Source organism: Glycine soja, chromosome 9 (genome assembly GCF_004193775.1).
Source record: "Glycine soja cultivar W05 chromosome 9, ASM419377v2, whole genome shotgun sequence".
Taxonomy (NCBI): Eukaryota; Viridiplantae; Streptophyta; class Magnoliopsida; order Fabales; family Fabaceae; genus Glycine; species Glycine soja.
The window spans coordinates 12,238,228-12,258,046 of record NC_041010.1 but is presented as its reverse complement, the minus strand read 5'-3'; the positions used below and the strand labels follow the sequence as shown (position 1 = coordinate 12,258,046).

Genomic DNA, 19,819 nt, shown 5'->3' with positions numbered 1-19,819 from the left:
CATTTATGCATCACCATTAAACTCAAATTCAAATATGCTCCTAACATGCATACAATATATCATCTAATACTTTTAATATATCAATTGAGTGGTTTAATTTTTTTTATCACTTTTAATCTATCATTTCAATATCTTTATGTTTAACATGAATTTGAAATTTTTAAATAAATTACAAATAGTGAAAATATCTATTTGTTGTAAATTATAAACTTTAGTTGTATGAAATAAATATTTATTTTGTGTAATGTATACGCTAACATACATTTGTATGAAAGAAAATGTTCATATTCAAGTTAGAAAAAAAAATATAGATAGAATAATATAAGAAGTTAAGTTAGGATTTGTTTGGATTTACTTAAACACACTTTTATACTGTTCATTCTTTTTTGTTAAATTGAATCATTTAGTTGATATTAATACTTAAAATAATTATTAATCATCTTATAAGGAAAATATTAAATTAATTTTTGTTCCTTTAATTTATTATTTAGGTTTAATTTGATTCTCTAATTTTTAAAATTGATTTAATTTGATTTTTTTTATTTTTTTTTGTTCAATTTGATCTTTTAATTTTTAAAGTTGATTTATTTATTTGAAAATTGTGGATTTTGTGACGGTTTAAAATCACTTAACATTTTGAATAACAACAACAAAGTATAATTTCTTATTATTTATACTAAAGAACCAAATTGAATCAATATAAAAAAAATTAAAGAATCAAATTAAACAAAAAAAAATTAAAAAAACAAAATAAAACTAAAAAAATTAGAAGAATAAACAAACTAATTTAACCTAAAGAAAATTACACCAATCATCTGAAGCTACTTGAGAAGTAAGTTTGACCTACTCGAACATAAAACTCAAAAAAGAATATCCTAAATCATTTCCTCGTTGAGGAATAGGAAAACACGCTATTCCGTTTCCACCTTCCCGTTAACTTTCAGAAACCGAGTGTGCGAACTGCGATGGCGAGATTGAAGATAGGAGGGACATGGGCAGGGGTGCTGGAAGAGGTGGACCTCCAGGCGTGGACCCTGGCTACGCTCCGCGACCTCGTCGCCGCCCGATCGAACTCCCCCTCCTCCGACTCCATCAACCTCATCTGCGCCGGCAAGATTCTCAAAGACGACGCCGTTCCGCCCCAAACTCTTGCCCAACTCGGCGTCAAGAACAATGCGAAGATCCTCGCCACGCGCACCTCCACTCCTCAGCAAGGACACTCCTTCCTCGCCCAGGAAGAACGCTCCTCCAGACTCGCGCGTATAAGGTTACATCACGCACCTTCACACAATTTTAATTTGGAAATTATAAGCGTCGCCATCGTTTTTGGGTGTGTTGAACGTAATTGTAGAGGAAACTCAGTTTCGTGACATGTTTGGTTACCCTCGAAGGTAGGTTTGCACACTGAGGTTTTGCCTTTATCAGTGTTGGGAGAGCAAGTGTACTTTTGAGAGTAATCAAACATGTCACACAATTGAGTTATTATCCAAAAGTACGTTCAGCGGCAGTGCCCAGAAGTACTGTACTTTTTGAACGGTTAACCAAACACGCATTAACTCAAACTTAAGTTTGCAAACTTTAATCCAAACATGTGCTTAGTTGGTTGTGTTTGTTGTGAACAGGGCGGCTGCGAATGCGATGGCGGACAGGCATGCGGATGGGGCATTGCCAGTTGAAGACTTCAATATTGAAGTTGAGGATCAGAGTGGACAGAAAGTGAGATTAGGCTCTGAGACTGATCAGAGGTATGTTATATGCACATGTGTATATGTAAAGTTCTGTTTTTTGTTTTGACATTTTAGTGTGGAATTGGAGTGTTGGAATGTGATGATCAAGATTCTGCTTTGCAGGGCAGTGATGATGGGACTGATGCTTCACGCGAAGGGGAAGCGACTTATCAGACAGGGGAATTACAAAGATGCACTGGAAGTGCTTAGCATGGGAGAGGTTAGTTTCTGATCAGTTTATGTAATGGTTCAAATGAACCAATTACACTCACATTGACACCCCTTGTTGTTTCTTCCAAATTCACATGATGCACCTGCATTTACCGTTAGGACTTGAGCACGAGTGAGAGCCTGGCAGACCTTTTTTTATCCCGACTTTCAATGAAAGCACCAATAAGAAGAGTGTCAAATGCAATAGACTAGTCCATTAGGCAGGAGCACCTCATGCCTTAAGTACCACATTAATTAGTTTAGTTTATTCCACTAAACGAGGAATTCCTAACCGTAACCCCATTACAATGCATTTTGAAGAAACCATAAGTGTAATTCGTTGAGAAGGTCCTAAACTGCAATAATGCTGTCGGTGTAACTCAACATTGTGCTCAAGCTCAATGTAATGTGATGAATAGGCACTCTGACTTACGACCATTGCCTTTATTAGGGTATAGGGCAAGGGTTTTTTGGATGTAGTTTCTTTGACATCTTTACCCTCTTTCTTTAACCTTGACATTTTGATTAGGACTTTTGCTAGATTATTATTATTTTGGGTGACTATGGCTTATAATTCATGAAGTTGCACACATGGTCTCTCTCCTGTCTTGCTATGCATAGTTTTTTGTTATATTTTCACTATTAATTCAAGAATTCAAATTTAATTTATTTTTGCAGGAGTCATTCTCTCTTTGTGATCCAAAAGTCATTGAGGTGAGAGATCTGATTCTAATCTACATCCTCATTTCCTTTTGTTTTTTTCCAAATCTAATTGACATTAGAAATAGCCCATTTTCCCTCTGAAGTGAGTGTTGTGTGCATGCATTTTGTAAAGAAGCAAATGAAGCAGTTGGATTACATAGAAAAAAATTGAGTCTTTACAAGGAATATAGGATTGGGATCCTCTAAGGTGAGAGTTGCATTTTAAAAAGAAAGTATGTAGGCATTTTAATAAATCTTGATTGAAATGTAAGGTATTTTAACAACATATTTTGTTATACATTTCATCACAAAAACAGTTTGTTTTTTATTTAATAAATGGTTATAACTCTACATTTTTTTTTCCTTCTATACTTCATCCATCACATTAGAGAGGAGTCAAACCAGTCCGAGTTTAATACAATTTCTTTCCTTTCAGCTCATTGACAATGTTCCAATACTACAAATAGACATGGTATGGTGCTATTTTATGATACGAGACATCAGATGGCTCTCAGATGCAGGAAAGCGTCTTGAAATGGCTCGGGAAGGTATTGAACGTGCTCATGGAAAGGATTCTTTTCGCCTCAGACTCTTACAAGTAGGTCGATATCCAGAACTCGCATTGTGAGTTGTTCATTCCCGGATCTTGTATATATATTTTTTTCCTTTAAAATTCTCAACATTGTTGGGATGAAATTCAAAGTAGATTAATTTTCATTACTTATTTCTTCAACTTAGAATAATTAATTTAATTTGGTTTTATGTACAGGCATTTGAGACTAGAGCTACTTGAAGGGGTAGTGGCATATCATATTGGCCAATTGGAGAAATCCAAAAAAACATTAGCCTCAGCAAGGACAAAGTTTATCCAGGTTTGTTAAAGTATCATAGCTTATTGTTATAACTGCTCACATGAAAAAAGTGTATTTTGAAGTGAGCTCTATTAAGTGATGAAACCTTTTATGCAACCTTGTTATTCCATAGTATCATGTTAGGCTTTTTCTTTTGTTGAGCTAATGTTCGCCTAAAATGTCAATTAAGAGAAACAATTCATTTGTCATGCTATTACAAATATTTTCAATCCCTATAACAATATCTTTTAATGAGAAATTAAGATATAATTTAATTTTGGCTATCTTATGCCATAGTTAACTATTTTGTTTGTAAAACTTAAGATACATAGAAGATATATTTTTTTTTTTTTTATCTCAAATCGATTTTGTAAATCAAAACTACACACACAAAGGTCACCCAATATGTCGATGATATTGAGCCAATGCATCAAATTGCAACCTCCAGTGACCCATTCTGCTCTGGCTACACACTCTACTCCCAACATACTCGTTTTCTTCCTTCGTGTTTTCTTCTTTCTTTGTTTCCTCAACTGTTTTCTTTTATTCTTTTCGCCTTTTTCCTTTCAAATGTTCTTCATTATGTTTGTTTTATGTTGGTGCTGAAATTCCCTTTTCAGAACTGTTCTATGTTTCTTTTTTTTTTTAATTTCAGAGTTTCAATTCTGTTTTTGGGTTCAATTAGGTCCTCTAATTTTTAGAAAGAGTCCAATTTGGTCCTTCTGTCCAATCCATCAAAATCGATAACGGTAAAGTCCACATAGGTGACGTACTAACGTGTCTTTTGGTGAATGTGGGACTACCATTGGATCTAATGGTTTTTAAATGGATGGTTAGATTTTTTTTTCTTTTTTCTTTTCATTCCTAAAACCGTGTTCACTCCTAAAACCTACGTAGAGCTGTGTTGTTGGTTTGTTTTCTGATTTTTTGGAGGTTTGGGTTAAGAGTTGGGGTGCGGTGGTTCAAAGCATTGTTGTCTTGCCATCCTCCTCTGATGTCTGCTACTCGCTCTTGGTCTCTGATGCGGCGCTGGAGTTGTGTGGGTTCGCCCTTTCCGTGTCGGTGGGTTCTCGCTGAGGGTCTCGTCACCCTCCCCTGATGTCTGCTACTCGCTCACGATCTCCTCGACGGGTTGAGATTGATGTGGTTATAATTAACGATTTAAGGTTTTTGGTGATGAAGCCGTGAGTGACCATGACAGAAGCGACGGAGGGAACAAAACACCGTCGGAACAATGCAACGCCACCACTGGGAATGTCACTGGTGGCATATGGTTGTCTGTGACTGTGGGAAAAGAGGGATAAAACCGGAAAAAGATAAATAGAATAAAAAAAGAATAATCTCAGTCATTAGTTAAGAAAGAGAAGGATCTAACGGCTGTAAAGTCATTTCCCACGGTGGGAGACCTTTTAAGGTTTCACAGACTTAGCGGTGTTAGGTGAAATAGATGGAGGACCAATTTGAACCTTTTTTATAAATTAGCTGTAAAGTCATTCCCTTTTTTTCTACTGCTTTTATATATATAAATATATATGTCTCTGTCATAGACCGCCACATCATCTGCCATATTGATATGGCGCATAAAGGTGTTCACCGCCATCTGCTGTAAAACGCTATTGATAACTTGTCAGGCACTCACATTATCAGAACCTTGTTTCGCATCCCAGGTTGGAGTAGCGGTGGTCACCCCACATGAAATCGCAATTTAGCACGGGAAGAGACGACTTGTTTCTGGCCTATTTTTTAATAAATGGGAAAATCATATAAACGGTTTTTACTATTTAACCCATGTTGTCACCATATATTTTATATAAACATATTTTATCAAAATTTTATATATTATATTCCTTTATAAAATATTATGTTAACCATTTTTACAATCTCAGGAGGAACACAACTATATGGGAATTAAAAGACATTTTCAACATTACAAGTATAGACTTTTATAGGGTGCTGTCATATGCCTTTGATGAAATCGAAGGAGATATATCATCCGTCTCTCCATGTAAATACATTATATGTTTGTGAGCAAATTTCATGTGATCTCATTTTTGTACCCAAGTCATAAACTACTTGTATTGGGTTCAGACAATGGTAATTCAATAAAATATATGTTATTTAAAATCAAAATTAAATTTGTCTTATTCTATCATTTAATTTACCTTATACTAGTTTACAAGTATCTAATCATTCCTAAGTTTGTAAACTACTATCTTAATTTTTGAATTCTAATTATTTCTAGTTATTTAATTTAGTTTTTAAATGTTACACTTGCATCAATGTTTGTTAGCTGTGACATATATCATATTATTCTTAAAGGATGTACATTAAATTAGATAAATAGCAGCTGAAGCTCAAGCTTCTATAGCATTAAGAGTTCAACATTACTAATTTAAAATTTTGAACGTACTAGTAGATATTGATTGATATAGCCAGATTTGTTTGTTTTTGTAAGCCCCTTGCCCCGTTTTTCTCTTTCAAAGAAGAATAAAAAGAACATATACTCCTGCCAAAGAATTTAGCATAACATACATTACTTTTTTACTCTTCTTGTAAGCAATGTCCTTTTTTGTTGCAGCTGCAAGTGCCAGATGAAGCCTTATCACTTGTTATGAGCATGGGCTTTGTTGAACGCGATGCAAAGCGAGCATTGCGAATGAACAATCAAGATGTTGGGGGTGCCATTGATTTCCTTGCTGAGGAGAAGGCAAAGAAATTGCAAAAGAGGGAGGAAGATATTCGGAGGAGAAATGAAATTAAGTGAGTGACACTTATGTTTATCGACTTTATTTTCTTTGGTTTCTCTTTCTAAATTAGCTTGCTTCCAGGGAACAAAAGCAGTATGGGATGACACCCTTAAAGAAAGCTGTGGATCTAGAGAGATTGAAGGAATTGGTCTCTATTGGGTTAGTGTTATCTTTATGCTGTATTGTAAATATTGATATTTGGTACCGTAAAGAGGCTACTTCTTTTACATATTGGAAGTACCTAGGCTTATGACACTTACAATTTCTCTATTCATGCGTGGCATCTATCATTGCATACATGCAATTCTAACATGAACAGATTATTATATTTCTTATTGTGAGTCTATTTGCTAATCATACTAGTATTGATTAAACCATCTATTTGGTCCACAAGTAATATCCTTTCTCCTATGTAATTCTTAGAGTAATAAAATTATACAAGTAATTGCTCAAATATTAAATATATATTAGTTTTGTCCTTAAGTTGATATATTTTACTAACTCAAGTTGAAGGGTTTTTCAATATTTGGGGATTACTTAGCTTAATTTCTAATATTTGAGGGATTACTTATATAATTCTTTAATGTCAGGGACCAATTATGATAGAGGGTCATACTTCAGGAATGAAATTAAGGGTTTATTATACTAGTATTATAATTATAAAGCTGCTTCACATAAGCATACACTAGTCAGACTGACACTGCTATTCTGGCAGATTTGACAAGGAGCTTGCTGCTGAAGCCCTTAGAAGAAATGAAAATGACACTCAGAAAGCATTGGATGATTTGACGAATCCAGAAACTAATTCTGCTTTGCAGGTTACTATTTGTCTTGATAAAATTCTGTTACTTTAAACAATATTCCTTCTTACTCTCATCAACATGAAGGTCAATATCGAGTCAAGGAAAAGGAAGAGACAGAAACAAGCACGAGATTCTGAAATTAGAAACGTTGTGCAAATGGGTTTCGAAAGATCAAGAGGTACAAAAAGTTATCTTGATTCAAGGCACAACAATGTTCTATGGTGATACCTAATACTGCTTCTTTGCAGTGGTTGCTGCTTTTGAGGCCGGAGGTAGTTTAGAAGAAGTATTGCAAAGACTAACAGCACAACCTGGGACTGACCCCACACAACCTCAAGAAAATTCAGCTTCTGCTTCCCATGGTGGTGCAAGTTCATCTGCTCCTTTGCCAGACAATGTTGATTCTGATATAGCGATGAACGAGGTTGAAGATCCCAGTATAACAGAACAACGCGATGTAGAGATGGAAGATGAGCTCTCTGCAGATATAGCGAAAGCAGATGCCTTGGCTGATTATGACATCGAAGTTAACGTCGAAGGGGAAGCCATAACCGAGTACCTTTCCCTGGTTGAGTCGGCAGGCAGTTGTGGGAAAACTGCTCCTTCCCAGTAAGAAAAAAATGATTGAATAATATCGACCAGTTTATGTAAATAGCAGGATGTGATATAAATAATGAACGTATTTCTGCTCTTCCTTGCGGGAGCTTATGTAAATAGCATGATGAGTACAACATATGAATATGTGCTCATTCCCTGGAGTTTTTACGATGGTAAATTCATTCAGCATTATTTAAATACTTGATTTGCTTTTGAAATTCCCAAATATAACAAGGGAAAATTTACACAAAAGTTATGCCTCGCAAGTGTTAAAGAAAGTAACTATTGTATAACATTATTGAGGCATGCAGGATGCTATAATTTCTTACTTTCTCTAAAGGCCCGAATCTTCAGCTCATAGATCATGAATTTTGACACATCTTTTGTTTGTTGTTTGGGTTGAAATAAAGAAAATAGAGAAGAGAAAGATAAATATCAATTTTTTACCGTTTGTTGAACAAAAAAAATAAAGAGAGAAGTTATTTTCGTAAAACTTACTAGCAAATATTTATTTCAAAATTGACATGAAATTGGAGAGAAATGATTTTCTTTTCATTTTTTGTTTTAATTGCTTACAAATAAATGTTCTAAAAAAATTATTTTTAAGAAAAAACAATGAGTTAGTTTTTTTTTTTACCAAAAATAAAAATATCTTCCATGTAATTTATTGTTTCTTTTTCACTCATCCAGATAAAACAGATAAAGTTCTTCACTTCTATTTTTCTATTTCTTTTTCTTATTTATTTCTAATCCCATCAAAACATTAAGGTTCAAAAACAAAAAAAGTATACTTTAAAGGCGCAATTGTAGAAATAATTTATAATAATCTATTATAATTTTAATCATCGAGTTATAATTAAAAAAAATGTAATTTTATAGTATTTCTTTTGAAGTACATTTCAAAAAAATCAATTTCATTATTTGGCATAATGTCACTCCAAAATATATATTTAACAAGTATTTTAACATGTGTATTATACAAGATAGGCTAAATTGTAATTTTGGTCTATCTACAATTTCAAATCCATAATTTTGATCTCTTTATTTCTAAATCAAAATATTTAGTCTCCTTTTTTCATAATAAGTAATTTTAGTCATTTCATCAGTTGCTCATCTAAAATTAAACGTTGATTTTGATATGACATATTGATGTTGGCGTAAAACTTATATAGGTAGTTGAAATGATGTTTATGTGGAAAAATATTAAATGAAGTGAAAAATAAAAAATTTCCTAATAGGAATTAAATTCATAACCCTTTATTCATAGATAAAGCAATAAACCACTAAAATACTTCCTTTTTTTAATTAAATATATTAATATTATTTTCTATGTATCATTAGTCAAGAGTTATTAATTTTTTTTTTAAATTATCAAAATTTATAAATTAAAAACATTTAATATATAAATATTTAAAATTAAATTTCATAAATTAATATGTAATTATTGACATAAATTTTTTTGTAAATTGATTTTAATATACAGATTATTTTTACTCTAATTATTTACGTAAAATTAAAAATATTTATATATTATTTTTTTAATTTATAAATTTTGATAATTTTAAAAAAAAAATAACTCTTGACTAATGATACATAGAAAGTAAATGCAAATATAGTTAACTAAACAAAGCAAGTGTCTAAGTGATTTATTGCTTTGTCTATGAATAAAGGTTTATGAGTTCAATTCCTATTAAAATATTTTTAATTTTTCACTTTATTTAATCTTTTTCCACATAAGTATCATATCAACGGCTTATATAAACTCCACGTCAGCACTAATATGACACATCAAAGTCAACATTTGACTTTGGATAGTCAATTGATGGAGGACCAAAATTGTTTATTCTGAAAAATATGGGGACTAAATGCTTTAATTAATAAATAGGAAGACCTATATTACAATTTAACCTACAAGATAATGTTTATTTTTATATAATTAAAATTAATAAATTCAACTAGTATTTTTAACATATAATCATATTTTAGATTTATAATAAATAATTTTAATTGTGATACAATATTCTTTTTTAAATTGGAAGGGATAAATAATTAAGAAAATCAATTATATGATATAGATAAAAAGAAGGTAAATAAAGATGGTTGAAAGAACTAACAAGGTGTGACATGATTGACAAATAACTTTGTCCCATAAACATGTGGTCATGGGTTTGATCCTTTATCTGTGTGTATGAAAAAATACTTATTGAAAGATATCAACTCTTTAAATGGATATTGGTACATCGAGGGATTAGTCCTTAACTTTTAACTCAGGAGTATCCTATATCACACAAGAAAAAATGGTTCAGAGATACTTTGGCTAAGACAATTGCTTTCTATATTTATTTTTTTCTAATTCTTGCACCCTATAGGAAACACCGAATGGACTAATATGTCATTTCCCACTTACCCAGCCAACCTAGCCTTCCCTTTGCATACTTCTTTGCCTTGCACCATCACATCTTCTTCCCCCAAGTTCATGGATTCCATTTTCTCTATTGTGCATGCAACCTAATGACATACAACAACATTGGCGAAACCCTTACCATCGCCACCGCCAATCCTGTGTTGCCTCCATCGTCAAACCTCCCCCAGTTAACGGAGTTTCCGAAGCTAGAGCACCATTTCCTGAGGGTCCTTTTTGAGCACTACAAGAAAACCCTCAGTGCCAACCTCTATATTGTTGAGAAAGAGATGTTTGTTGTCATCTTCAACATCATCGAAGTTGTCACCATTAGGGTGCTCATGATTTAAGTATTTACTTAAGTTGGTATTATAAGTATAACCATAACTAATTTTAAAAATATGGATATAATTTGATATAACTAGTTATGGATGAATAAAAATAAATTATTTGAAATAATCATTTCTATAAAATAGTTATAATTTTAACTATATCTATTTTTTAAATAAAAATTGGTTATAATTTTATATCTATTTTTTAATAAAGCATAATACATTGTGTCTTCATCCATTAATTTTCTAGACTTACTAAAAGGGGAGTCAATCATATTCATGACAGATATTTTGGTAAAATAAAATGCTACTGCAGAAAAGACTATGCAAGAAGAAAGTGATAACAAATTTTTCTCTCTAAGACTGTTGGAAAATAAAATAAAAAATGAAAGAAAATAAATATGAAGAAGATGCACAGTCTTGAATTAAATAACAAAATAGCAGTAGCAAATTAAATTTAATTGACAGCACATGAATAATGCATTATAACATACAATAAGCACAAGAAAAAAAAATTAAGGGAAGAAAAATATAGCCTGGGTTGAAGTGCGTAAACGCTATCCTTAGAGAGAAAACGTTCCCACTGCACGGGTAAGAAATTCTGATTGCGCTCCTCTCCCAATATACGACAACCCGTTGGTTCCGATCGTGTGCAGCGAAAGGATCCCCGAACCTTATGAACACCAATGCTCTTGCTCTCACAAAAATTAAGTTTTGTATAGGAAAAGAAAGAGATAAATTTTTGGCAGAAAGAAACCAGAGCTCTCAGTCTGTCATTTCTAGAAAAGAGGAAAGAGATATATATAGGCATTTTGCAACAACAAAATATGACCGTTGGAAAACCAACCTACAGTTGTCACAACAAATATAACAAACTAGTTTGACTCATTAAAACAAAATCTTAAGAGAATCTAAAATAAATATTATTTTATAAGATGGAATTAATATATATTTATAAATTTTAAATTAAAACACAAATATTTATCAACATTCCCCCACATAATTTAAAATTTTAAAATATATTTTCTAAAAGATAATTTGTATAAAAACATAAGAGCATGTGATATTGTATTTCGGTATAAGGAACCTTCCGGGTTTGAGCCTTATACCTAGTGTTTATGAACTTCCATCCGAGAAAAATGTAGTGACTTGATTGTCTTGAACTACATATTCTTTAATCGGACTTTAGTACACAACCCCTACAATATTGGCGTTCAATTAGGTTCTAATCAGTGGTAGCACGTTACACGACCTTGCGCTTGTATCTTGTTTCGTGAGTGTCCTTTAGAGATTAGCTCATATCTCACAGTGGCGGCCCCACCACCACACTCACTAGGTGAATCCGCAAAGAGTGAGTTGTGACCCTCACCCCTACAATAATTGTCATCGGATTCATTAAGATGTATTTTGTTTTTTTTTTTACCAAAAATACACATATATAAATACCTCAACCTTAATATTGCCACAATTTATAATACACCTCATCATAGGAATGAGAAACGGAACAGCTCCGTCAAATTTCATTTTGGTGTACTTTAGTCAACAAACAATTTCGTTGTTACCCGTTGAACTCCATTCATGGGATCACCAATCACACGGAGACGGGTGTCCATTGTTGTAACTAAATAATGGGCTTTAATCCCATTCCCCTCGACGACTCAAGTACTTGTTGACGCGTCAACCTTTTTGTAAGCGGATCCACAATATTATTTTCTGACCTGACAAAGTCAAGAGAAATGACACCATGAGAAATCAAATTTCTGATAGACTTATGTCTCACTCTTAAGTGTCTTCTTTTTTCATTAAAATTTTGTTAGTCACTTTAGATATAGCAATTTGACTATCACAATGCATTGGAATTGGAGGTATAAGCTTATTCAACAATGGTAGATCACATAACAAATTTTTAAGAAACTCAGCCTCACTAGTAGCAGTATCTAAATCAATAATTTCTGCTTCCATAGTAGAACGTGAAATAATAGTTTGTTTAGCAGATTTCCATGATACTGCACCACCAGCTAAAGTAAAAACATAACCACTTGCTGATTTTGTTTCATCAGAATCAGAAATCCAATTTGCATCACTAAACCCCTCAATTACTGAAGGAAAACATGTATAATGAATGCCATAATTGATGGTTCCTTTTAAGTATCTAAAAACTCTTTCTAATGCAATCCAATGAGAATGATCAGGATTATTAGTATACCTTCCTAATCTACCAACTGCATATGCAATGTCAGGCCTAGAGAAGTTTGTCAAATGCAATAAAGAATCAATACTTTGAGAATATTTATGTGAAGAAAATCATTTACTCAAATTTTTCTTTAACTTGATGGATGAGTCATAAGGAGTAGAAACATGTTTCACATCAAAATAATTAAACTTCTTTAATATATAGCTTTTCAACATAATAAGATTGGGTAAAAAATCATACCATCATTTTTCTCTATAAGCTTAATACCCAAAATCACATCTACACAACCAAGGTCTTTCATATCAAAATTTCTAGACAAGAAAAACTTCACATCATTTATGAAATTCATTTTACTACCAAATATCAATATGTTATCCAGATATAAACATAAAATGACACGTTCATTATTATTAAATTGTTTCACATACACACATTTATCACTATCATTAATTTGAAAATCATACAAAAGAATAACTTAATCAAACTTTTGTGTCAATGCTTTGGAGCTTGTTTCAAACCATACAAAGATTTAACAATTTATTTTTCAAGAAAAAATATTTTCAAAGAAAGTCACATCTATAGACTCCATAATAGTACCATTAGAAATTTTAAATACTTCTGAATTAATAACTAAGAATCTATAAGTAGTATTATGTAAAAAATATCCAACAAAATATAATTAATATTTTTTTTTTCAATTTTTCCTTTTCTTATTAATAGGGATATTAACCTTTACTAGACACCCCCACACTTTAAGATATTTCAAATTTGGTTCTCTTTTTCTCCATAGCTCATAAAGATTTATTTTATTTTTTTGTTTATAAGGTACTCTTTTAAGAATACGACATGCAAAATATAAAGTTTCACCAAAGTGCTTATTTTATTATTTTTGTGTGTTATATTTTCACAGGCTTATCTTTTATCAATGAGTTATAAATAAAGAGATAATCAGTCAACATGTAGCAACAAAATACTTGCAGTAGTAATAATAACGTTAAACAATAAAAATTAAAAGCCAAACAACAAATGTCCTGATTTTAAAGACTTGTGTTCACAGGATCATTTGACCAAGTAAAAGATAGTTTTCTAATCATATAGGAATGAAATTAGAAATATGCTTTTAGTTTTTCACATAAACTAATTCTAAAAGCATTTTCTCTTCAAAACCATCATTAATGAAGAAAATATATTTTAAATTTCAAATTATAAGAAAATATTTTTCAGCAATCTCTCACTTATGTAAAATTTAAGGAAATGAAATAATATAATAAAACATTTTTAATAAAGCATAATACATTGTGTCTTCATCCATTAATTTTCTAGACTTACTAAAAGGGGAGTCAATCATATTCATGACAGATATTTTGGTAAAATAAAATGCTACTGCAGAAAAGACTATGCAAGAAGAAAGTGATAACAAATTTTTCTCTCTAAGACTGTTGGAAAATAAAATAAAAAATGAAAGAAAATAAATATGAAGAAGATGCACAGTCTTGAATTAAATAACAAAATAGCAGTAGCAAATTAAATTTAATTGACAGCACATGAATAATGCATTATAACATACAATAAGCACAAGAAAAAAAAATTAAGGGAAGAAAAATATAGCCTGAGTTGAAGTGCGTAAACGCTATCCTTAGAGAGAAAACGTCCCCACTGCACGGGTAAGAAATTCTGATTGCGCTCCTCTCCCAAGATACGACAACCCGTTGGTTCCGATCGTGTGCAGCGAAAGGATCCCCGAACCTTATGAACACCAATGCTCTTGCTCTCACAAAAATTAAGTTTTGTATAGGAAAAGAAAGAGATAAATTTTTGGCAGAAAGAAACCAGAGCTCTCAGTCTGTCATTTCTTGAAAAGAGGAAAGAGATATATATAGGCATTTTGCAACAACAAAATATGACCGTTGGAAAATCAACCTACAGTTGTCACAACAAATATAACAAACTAGTTTGACTCATTAAAACAAAATCTTAAGAGAATCTAAAATAAATATTATTTTATAAGATGGAATTAATATATATTTATAAATTTTAAATTAAAACACAAATATTTATCAACATTTCAAAATAGAGGGAGGGGTAACATGGAAATTTTCAAATATTGGGGGTGCAGGAAGCAATAGGGGGTTCAGAAAGCAATTGCCTTCCACTAGTTAAAGAAATTATTATGTGTGAAAAGGCACCTCTCAATGAAAAAAAAAAAAGATTAATAGGCCGCGAGTAGTGAGCGAGAGTCTCATTTTTTAAGTTGTGAATCTTAATGGAGAAAAAAAAAAGATTATGTACTGAAGTTATAAAATTGACAATATAATTTTTTTGGTTCCAAGGTGAAAGATTAACTGTGTCCTTTTATAACCTAACGGGTCAAAGACTAATTCCGATGGTTATTATTGGCCAAAGAGAACTTTGTATATTTGTATATTGTAAGAATCAAATACTAATTTTCTCATTAAATAGATTGTTCTAACTCGTGTAAACAAGATAGAGCCTTATATTGCTACGCCAGTGCATGACCCTTAAACTCATTCTAATTTATAGATTAAAATACCAGCCACACATTCGTAACTCCAAATACCCCGAATCGTTTTAGTCCCTCTAGTGATAAAGTGTTCTGAATAATTATTTTGATTTAGAAGTGCATTTTTTTTAACTGTCATATAATTAATATATTTTCTAAACTATTGTTATATACGTATTAATATTATAGCCATTATATAGATTCCTATTTTTAACCAAGTGATTGAGCACAAATGATTAATGTGTTAAAATTAAGGTTGAATCATTCAACTATTACTTGAATTTGATTCTTGACGGAAACAATCATTGATCATGCTCTTACCTTCTGACAAAACTTCAAATTAATCAAAGTCTCTTTCCCCTAATAAACGGGAGGATTCAGACAAAAAAACAATCATTTTTATATATTTTGTATTTATATATTACATATATTAATTGTGCAAAACCTTTACATTTAAATATATTATATTGAAAATATTAATTATTTTTTTACCAATATTCTTATTTACAAATATCTTACATAAATATTTAAATAAATTTCAAATTATGTATAATGCGTTTACATAAGAATGAACAGTTTTTTTCCTCCTATAATCATAAAAAAATGGTTTCTCTTAGTACCAGTAAGTTACTCAAGGATTAGCAAAAATGAAGAAAAATGAGAAATTATGTTGATACAATTGATAGAAAAGAATAAATATAACGAAAAAGTCAAATTACTTATTTCAAGAGATGAGTAAAATAACTTTTCTAAACCCTTCATCATACATTTATAAAAGATATGATTTTCTATATTTGATTGTTCACACGAACCAATATAATGTTGAAATAATTGAAATTTGTTTTATTTTTCATCTAATACTATATACTGCGCTTTTTCTTAGTTCTGGGAGAAGCTTATGAAATTTTCACAACGGCATTTTAGTACTTTTCAACACGAGATGTTGAATATGTTTGTCGGATATTGAATTGGCAAGCATTTCACGGTTTAGTTTATTCACGTGACTGTTAGTATTTAGCAATGGCAAGTAGATTTATCCAGCGGTGGTTAATCATTCATTTGGCATAGAGGAAGAATTCTGCTATTTGACACCATGGAAGGAAGTTATGTACAGACTCAAGGCCAATTCACTTACGAGATCGTGCATTTTTATTGTTTATTATATTAGAGTTTGAGAATTAAACGTAGGATATTTGGAATGACATGTTATTATTAATTGAGAGAGTTCGTTACCTTCCGAGGAAGAATAATGGGATACATTATATTTCAAAAATAGGATGAAAAATATTATAATCTGACATGAAATAAGTTATTAAAATATCCACGTTTTGGACGGGATATTTAATTAACAAAAATATTTAAATTTGGGATGAAATATTAGATATCATCTAGAATGAGAAATATAATGGGATGTTATTGCATGAATATGAGAAGATAAACCTTAATGAATCTAAGATTCACAATGGATATGAGATTCAAAAAGTGTGATTTTGAGAATTACTGAGTTGTGTTTTGATATTTATTTGAGTGCTTTGAGATATTAATGTTATTTATTGAAATATTTATTGAATTGTGGCCGCTTTAATATCTTAATTTTTCTGCGGGCACCATTGTGGGATTTTTTAAAATTATATTGTCGACTCAGAACAACATTATTTACAAACTTTATAAGATTGTTTTATTCACTAGGATTATCATTTCATTAAAAATTTGTTTTCAGAGCATGAGGAATAAACGGTTGGAAGTGAGTAGGCTTGAAGACTTATATATCTTTACATACCTTTTTTTAGCTTTATTAGTACTCAAAATAAATGCCATATGTGGTTGATTATGTTATACTTTTAGTGTTAATTATTTTTTGAACTTGATATTTGAGGATAAAGTTTTTATTTAAGATTCATTTATTTGACTTTATTTATTATACATGAGGTATTCTCATATTATTGTGAACAGAGAATTTATATTATTTCTAATATGTTTTATTACGAGTAGTTATTATAACAAAGGACATTGTGGACAACAAATTCATTTTGACAATTAATAGGAATAGGAAGAATAGCAGTGTTATTAGGAGTACTAAGGGTGACAGGGCACCACATATCGACATCAGAGTGAGTAGACTCAAAAATAAGGAACAGACTCATAATGAGACATCAACAGAAATGAAATATTGTTGAAGAGTAGGAGAAAAACAATTATATCATTTATGCATGCGATGGTAGCCCAAGAAAATACATATGAGAGACTTTGTTGATAGTTTGTCAACTCCAAGACTCAAATTATGAACAAAGTAGGTAGAGCCAAAAACTCAAGGAGGAAGTATGTGAAGAAGTAACTTGGGATATAGGACAAAGTGGGGGATTTGATAATTTAGGACAGAAGATGGCATGTGGTTAATGAGGCAACAGGCTATGAGAACAACATCACCCCAAAAATGCGAGGGAACATTATCATGGAGAAGAATCTGGGTTGTTTCAATAAGGTGTGTATTCTTGCGCTAAACAACCTCATTTTGTTAAGGAGTATGAGCACAAGATGTTTGATGAAGGATGCTTTTGGATGCCATAAATTGTTGAAATTGATTTGAGAGGTATTCTCTGGCATTATCGCTACGAAAATAACAGATAGGTATACCAAATTGGAGTTTTATTTCATCATAAAAATTTTCAAAGATGGAAAATAATTTAGACCTATTTTTCATTAACTAGACTCACTGCAAATTGAAAAATTGTCTATAAAAATGAAAAAAAATACTTAAAACATGTTATATGTAACATTGGACTTGGTTGGCACAATCCAAAATATAACCTTTGTCCTAAAAATGTGATGCAATCCTACCTCCCAACGACATTGGATAGAAGACTCCAAGAAGATTGTACCAGAAATGCAAGAGAAGGTCCTAGGGTTCTCATGAGCCTTATGGTAGATTTTGGGACCTTGAACTAAGTATGAGTCCACTTATCTTTGTAGAAATTAGATTAGAGTTTCATTGTTTTTTGGTCTTGTATTTAGGGTTCCATAGTATAGGGAGGATACCCTAGTAATGTAGGATTTTTCAGCCCTTGTATTTTAGGGCACCTACACTAGTTTTTGTATTAAGAGTAATTTTGTAATTTTACATGCATTAAGTGCATTATTTGGTGTGTGTGTGTGTGTGTGTGTGTGTTGGGAGAATTCCAATCCAATTAAATTTTGGACTAGCCTTAGAAGGAGGTTAGAATTTGCTTACTATACTCCATTATCACATCATATACTCACATTTTGTGTATGTCCTTCATGCTTTAGATGTCTCATGATGCCTAAGCACACTTAGTGAAGAATCTTAGACTTGATCTTGGATTAGTAAGCTGAACCATAGTTGAAATTTACTAATCATAATTAGTGAAATTTTGGCTCCACAAATTCAAATTCAAGTGAAATTTGGATAAAAATTCAAATTTCCCTCCAATTTTGTGTGACACTTAGCTATAAATAGAGACCTTGTGTGTGCATTTTTTTTCAACTTTAATCATTTGAGAAATTAGACTTCAAAGTTCAGATCTCATTTTAGGCATAAATTTCGTGCCCCCCTTCTCTCCCTCTCTCTCCACTCATCTTCTCCTACCTTCAAGCTCTTATCCATGGCTTCCTATGGTGATGAGCTTATTCTTGACTCATCTTCTCCTTGAAGTGATGTCTCCAATCACCTTTCCTCCTTCTCCATTCCGCCGCCATTGATCTTCAAGAAACAAAGGACTCCATTGATGAAAAAGCTCAAAGGCCTACGAGCTCTACATGGAGTTACATCAAAATGCCCTAGGTCTAATTCATTAAACTCGAACCCGTCAAAAGTCCTTTCGAGTTGGGACAGGCAAATGGGTTGAACCGGGCCATAAACACCCTTACTTTGTCTTACTTCTATCTAAGTGAAAAACCCATTTTGTTTCTAAAGTTTGATTGTAAAGCTCCAGTTTAAAATAAACTATTCTTAAAGTTCACTTGGTACAAAGAAAAGAAATAGGGTGGATGAAAATAGAAAAGGTGAACGAAAATAAGTGAAAAGTAAAGTGAAATTAAAGGTATGTGGTTTAAAATAAATAAATTTTAAATTTGTTAATAATTCTTATCATTTTTTCAAAATCACCATTAAAATTATTAGGACTCATCATCTCACTTTTTTCACTTGTTTGCTATATACCAAATTATTAGTCTTCTTCTCCAATCCTAATATGAGAGAGAAAATGAATTTATCTTATTAATATATAACATTTATTATAAAATGATTAAGGATATTTTGATAAAAAAAAATATACAAAGGTCAAATGGCAAAGAGTCTTATGCTGACCTCCATGTAAAATCATGCTAGTAAACTTATTGAATGATACAAGGACGCCTATTTAATAGTCTTATTGTAAAATGGAGTTCAAAATAAGTTAGAACAATAAGCAAATTAAACCTTAAAAATATATTTATATCATATAAACAAATTATACATCACTCTTATAAAACTCAACCTACCTATTTTCAATTGTCTCGTGACTTGAGTAACAAATATTTTAGCCTATAATTTGTTTAACAGGTAATTTGTCTAGAAATCCAACATTCATGATCAGAAAGCATAGTGATGGGAGTTGCTACGTGCACCCAGCAAAATTGCTGTGGCACCCAGCAAACAGTGAATGGGCAATTATGCCCCTCTGAGAAGACTATTTTCGGAAGACTGTGTTTCCGGAAAACTTCCGGAACAACGTTCTT

General features: G+C 31.6%; 1 protein-coding gene across 1 annotated transcript; it reads left to right on the top strand.

Moving 5' to 3' along the window:
• The first annotated feature begins 965 nt into the window (after window positions 1-965).
• Window positions 966-7,889, top strand: LOC114368646 (NEDD8 ultimate buster 1-like). Its single transcript, XM_028325861.1, has 11 exons — window positions 966-1,267; window positions 1,623-1,745; window positions 1,851-1,947; window positions 2,616-2,651; window positions 3,076-3,263; window positions 3,409-3,511; window positions 6,069-6,250; window positions 6,319-6,396; window positions 6,953-7,055; window positions 7,125-7,218; window positions 7,289-7,889. The coding sequence occupies exons 1-11, from the start codon at window positions 966-968 to the stop codon at window positions 7,651-7,653; spliced, it is 1,671 nt and encodes a 556-aa protein (XP_028181662.1). The 3' UTR covers window positions 7,654-7,889.
• The last annotated feature ends 11,930 nt before the right edge of the window (window positions 7,890-19,819 follow it).

Excerpts from the sequence above, each read along its gene's own strand:
- LOC114368646 (XM_028325861.1), top strand. The coding sequence starts at position 966 with ATGGCGAGATTGAAGATAGGAGGGACATGGGCAGGGGTGCTGGAAGAG. Across the intron at positions 1,948-2,615 it reads AAGTGCTTAGCATGGGAGAG|GAGTCATTCTCTCTTTGTGA; the intron begins GTTAGTTTCTGA and ends TTATTTTTGCAG. Across the intron at positions 6,397-6,952 it reads AAGGAATTGGTCTCTATTGG|ATTTGACAAGGAGCTTGCTG; the intron begins GTTAGTGTTATC and ends CTATTCTGGCAG.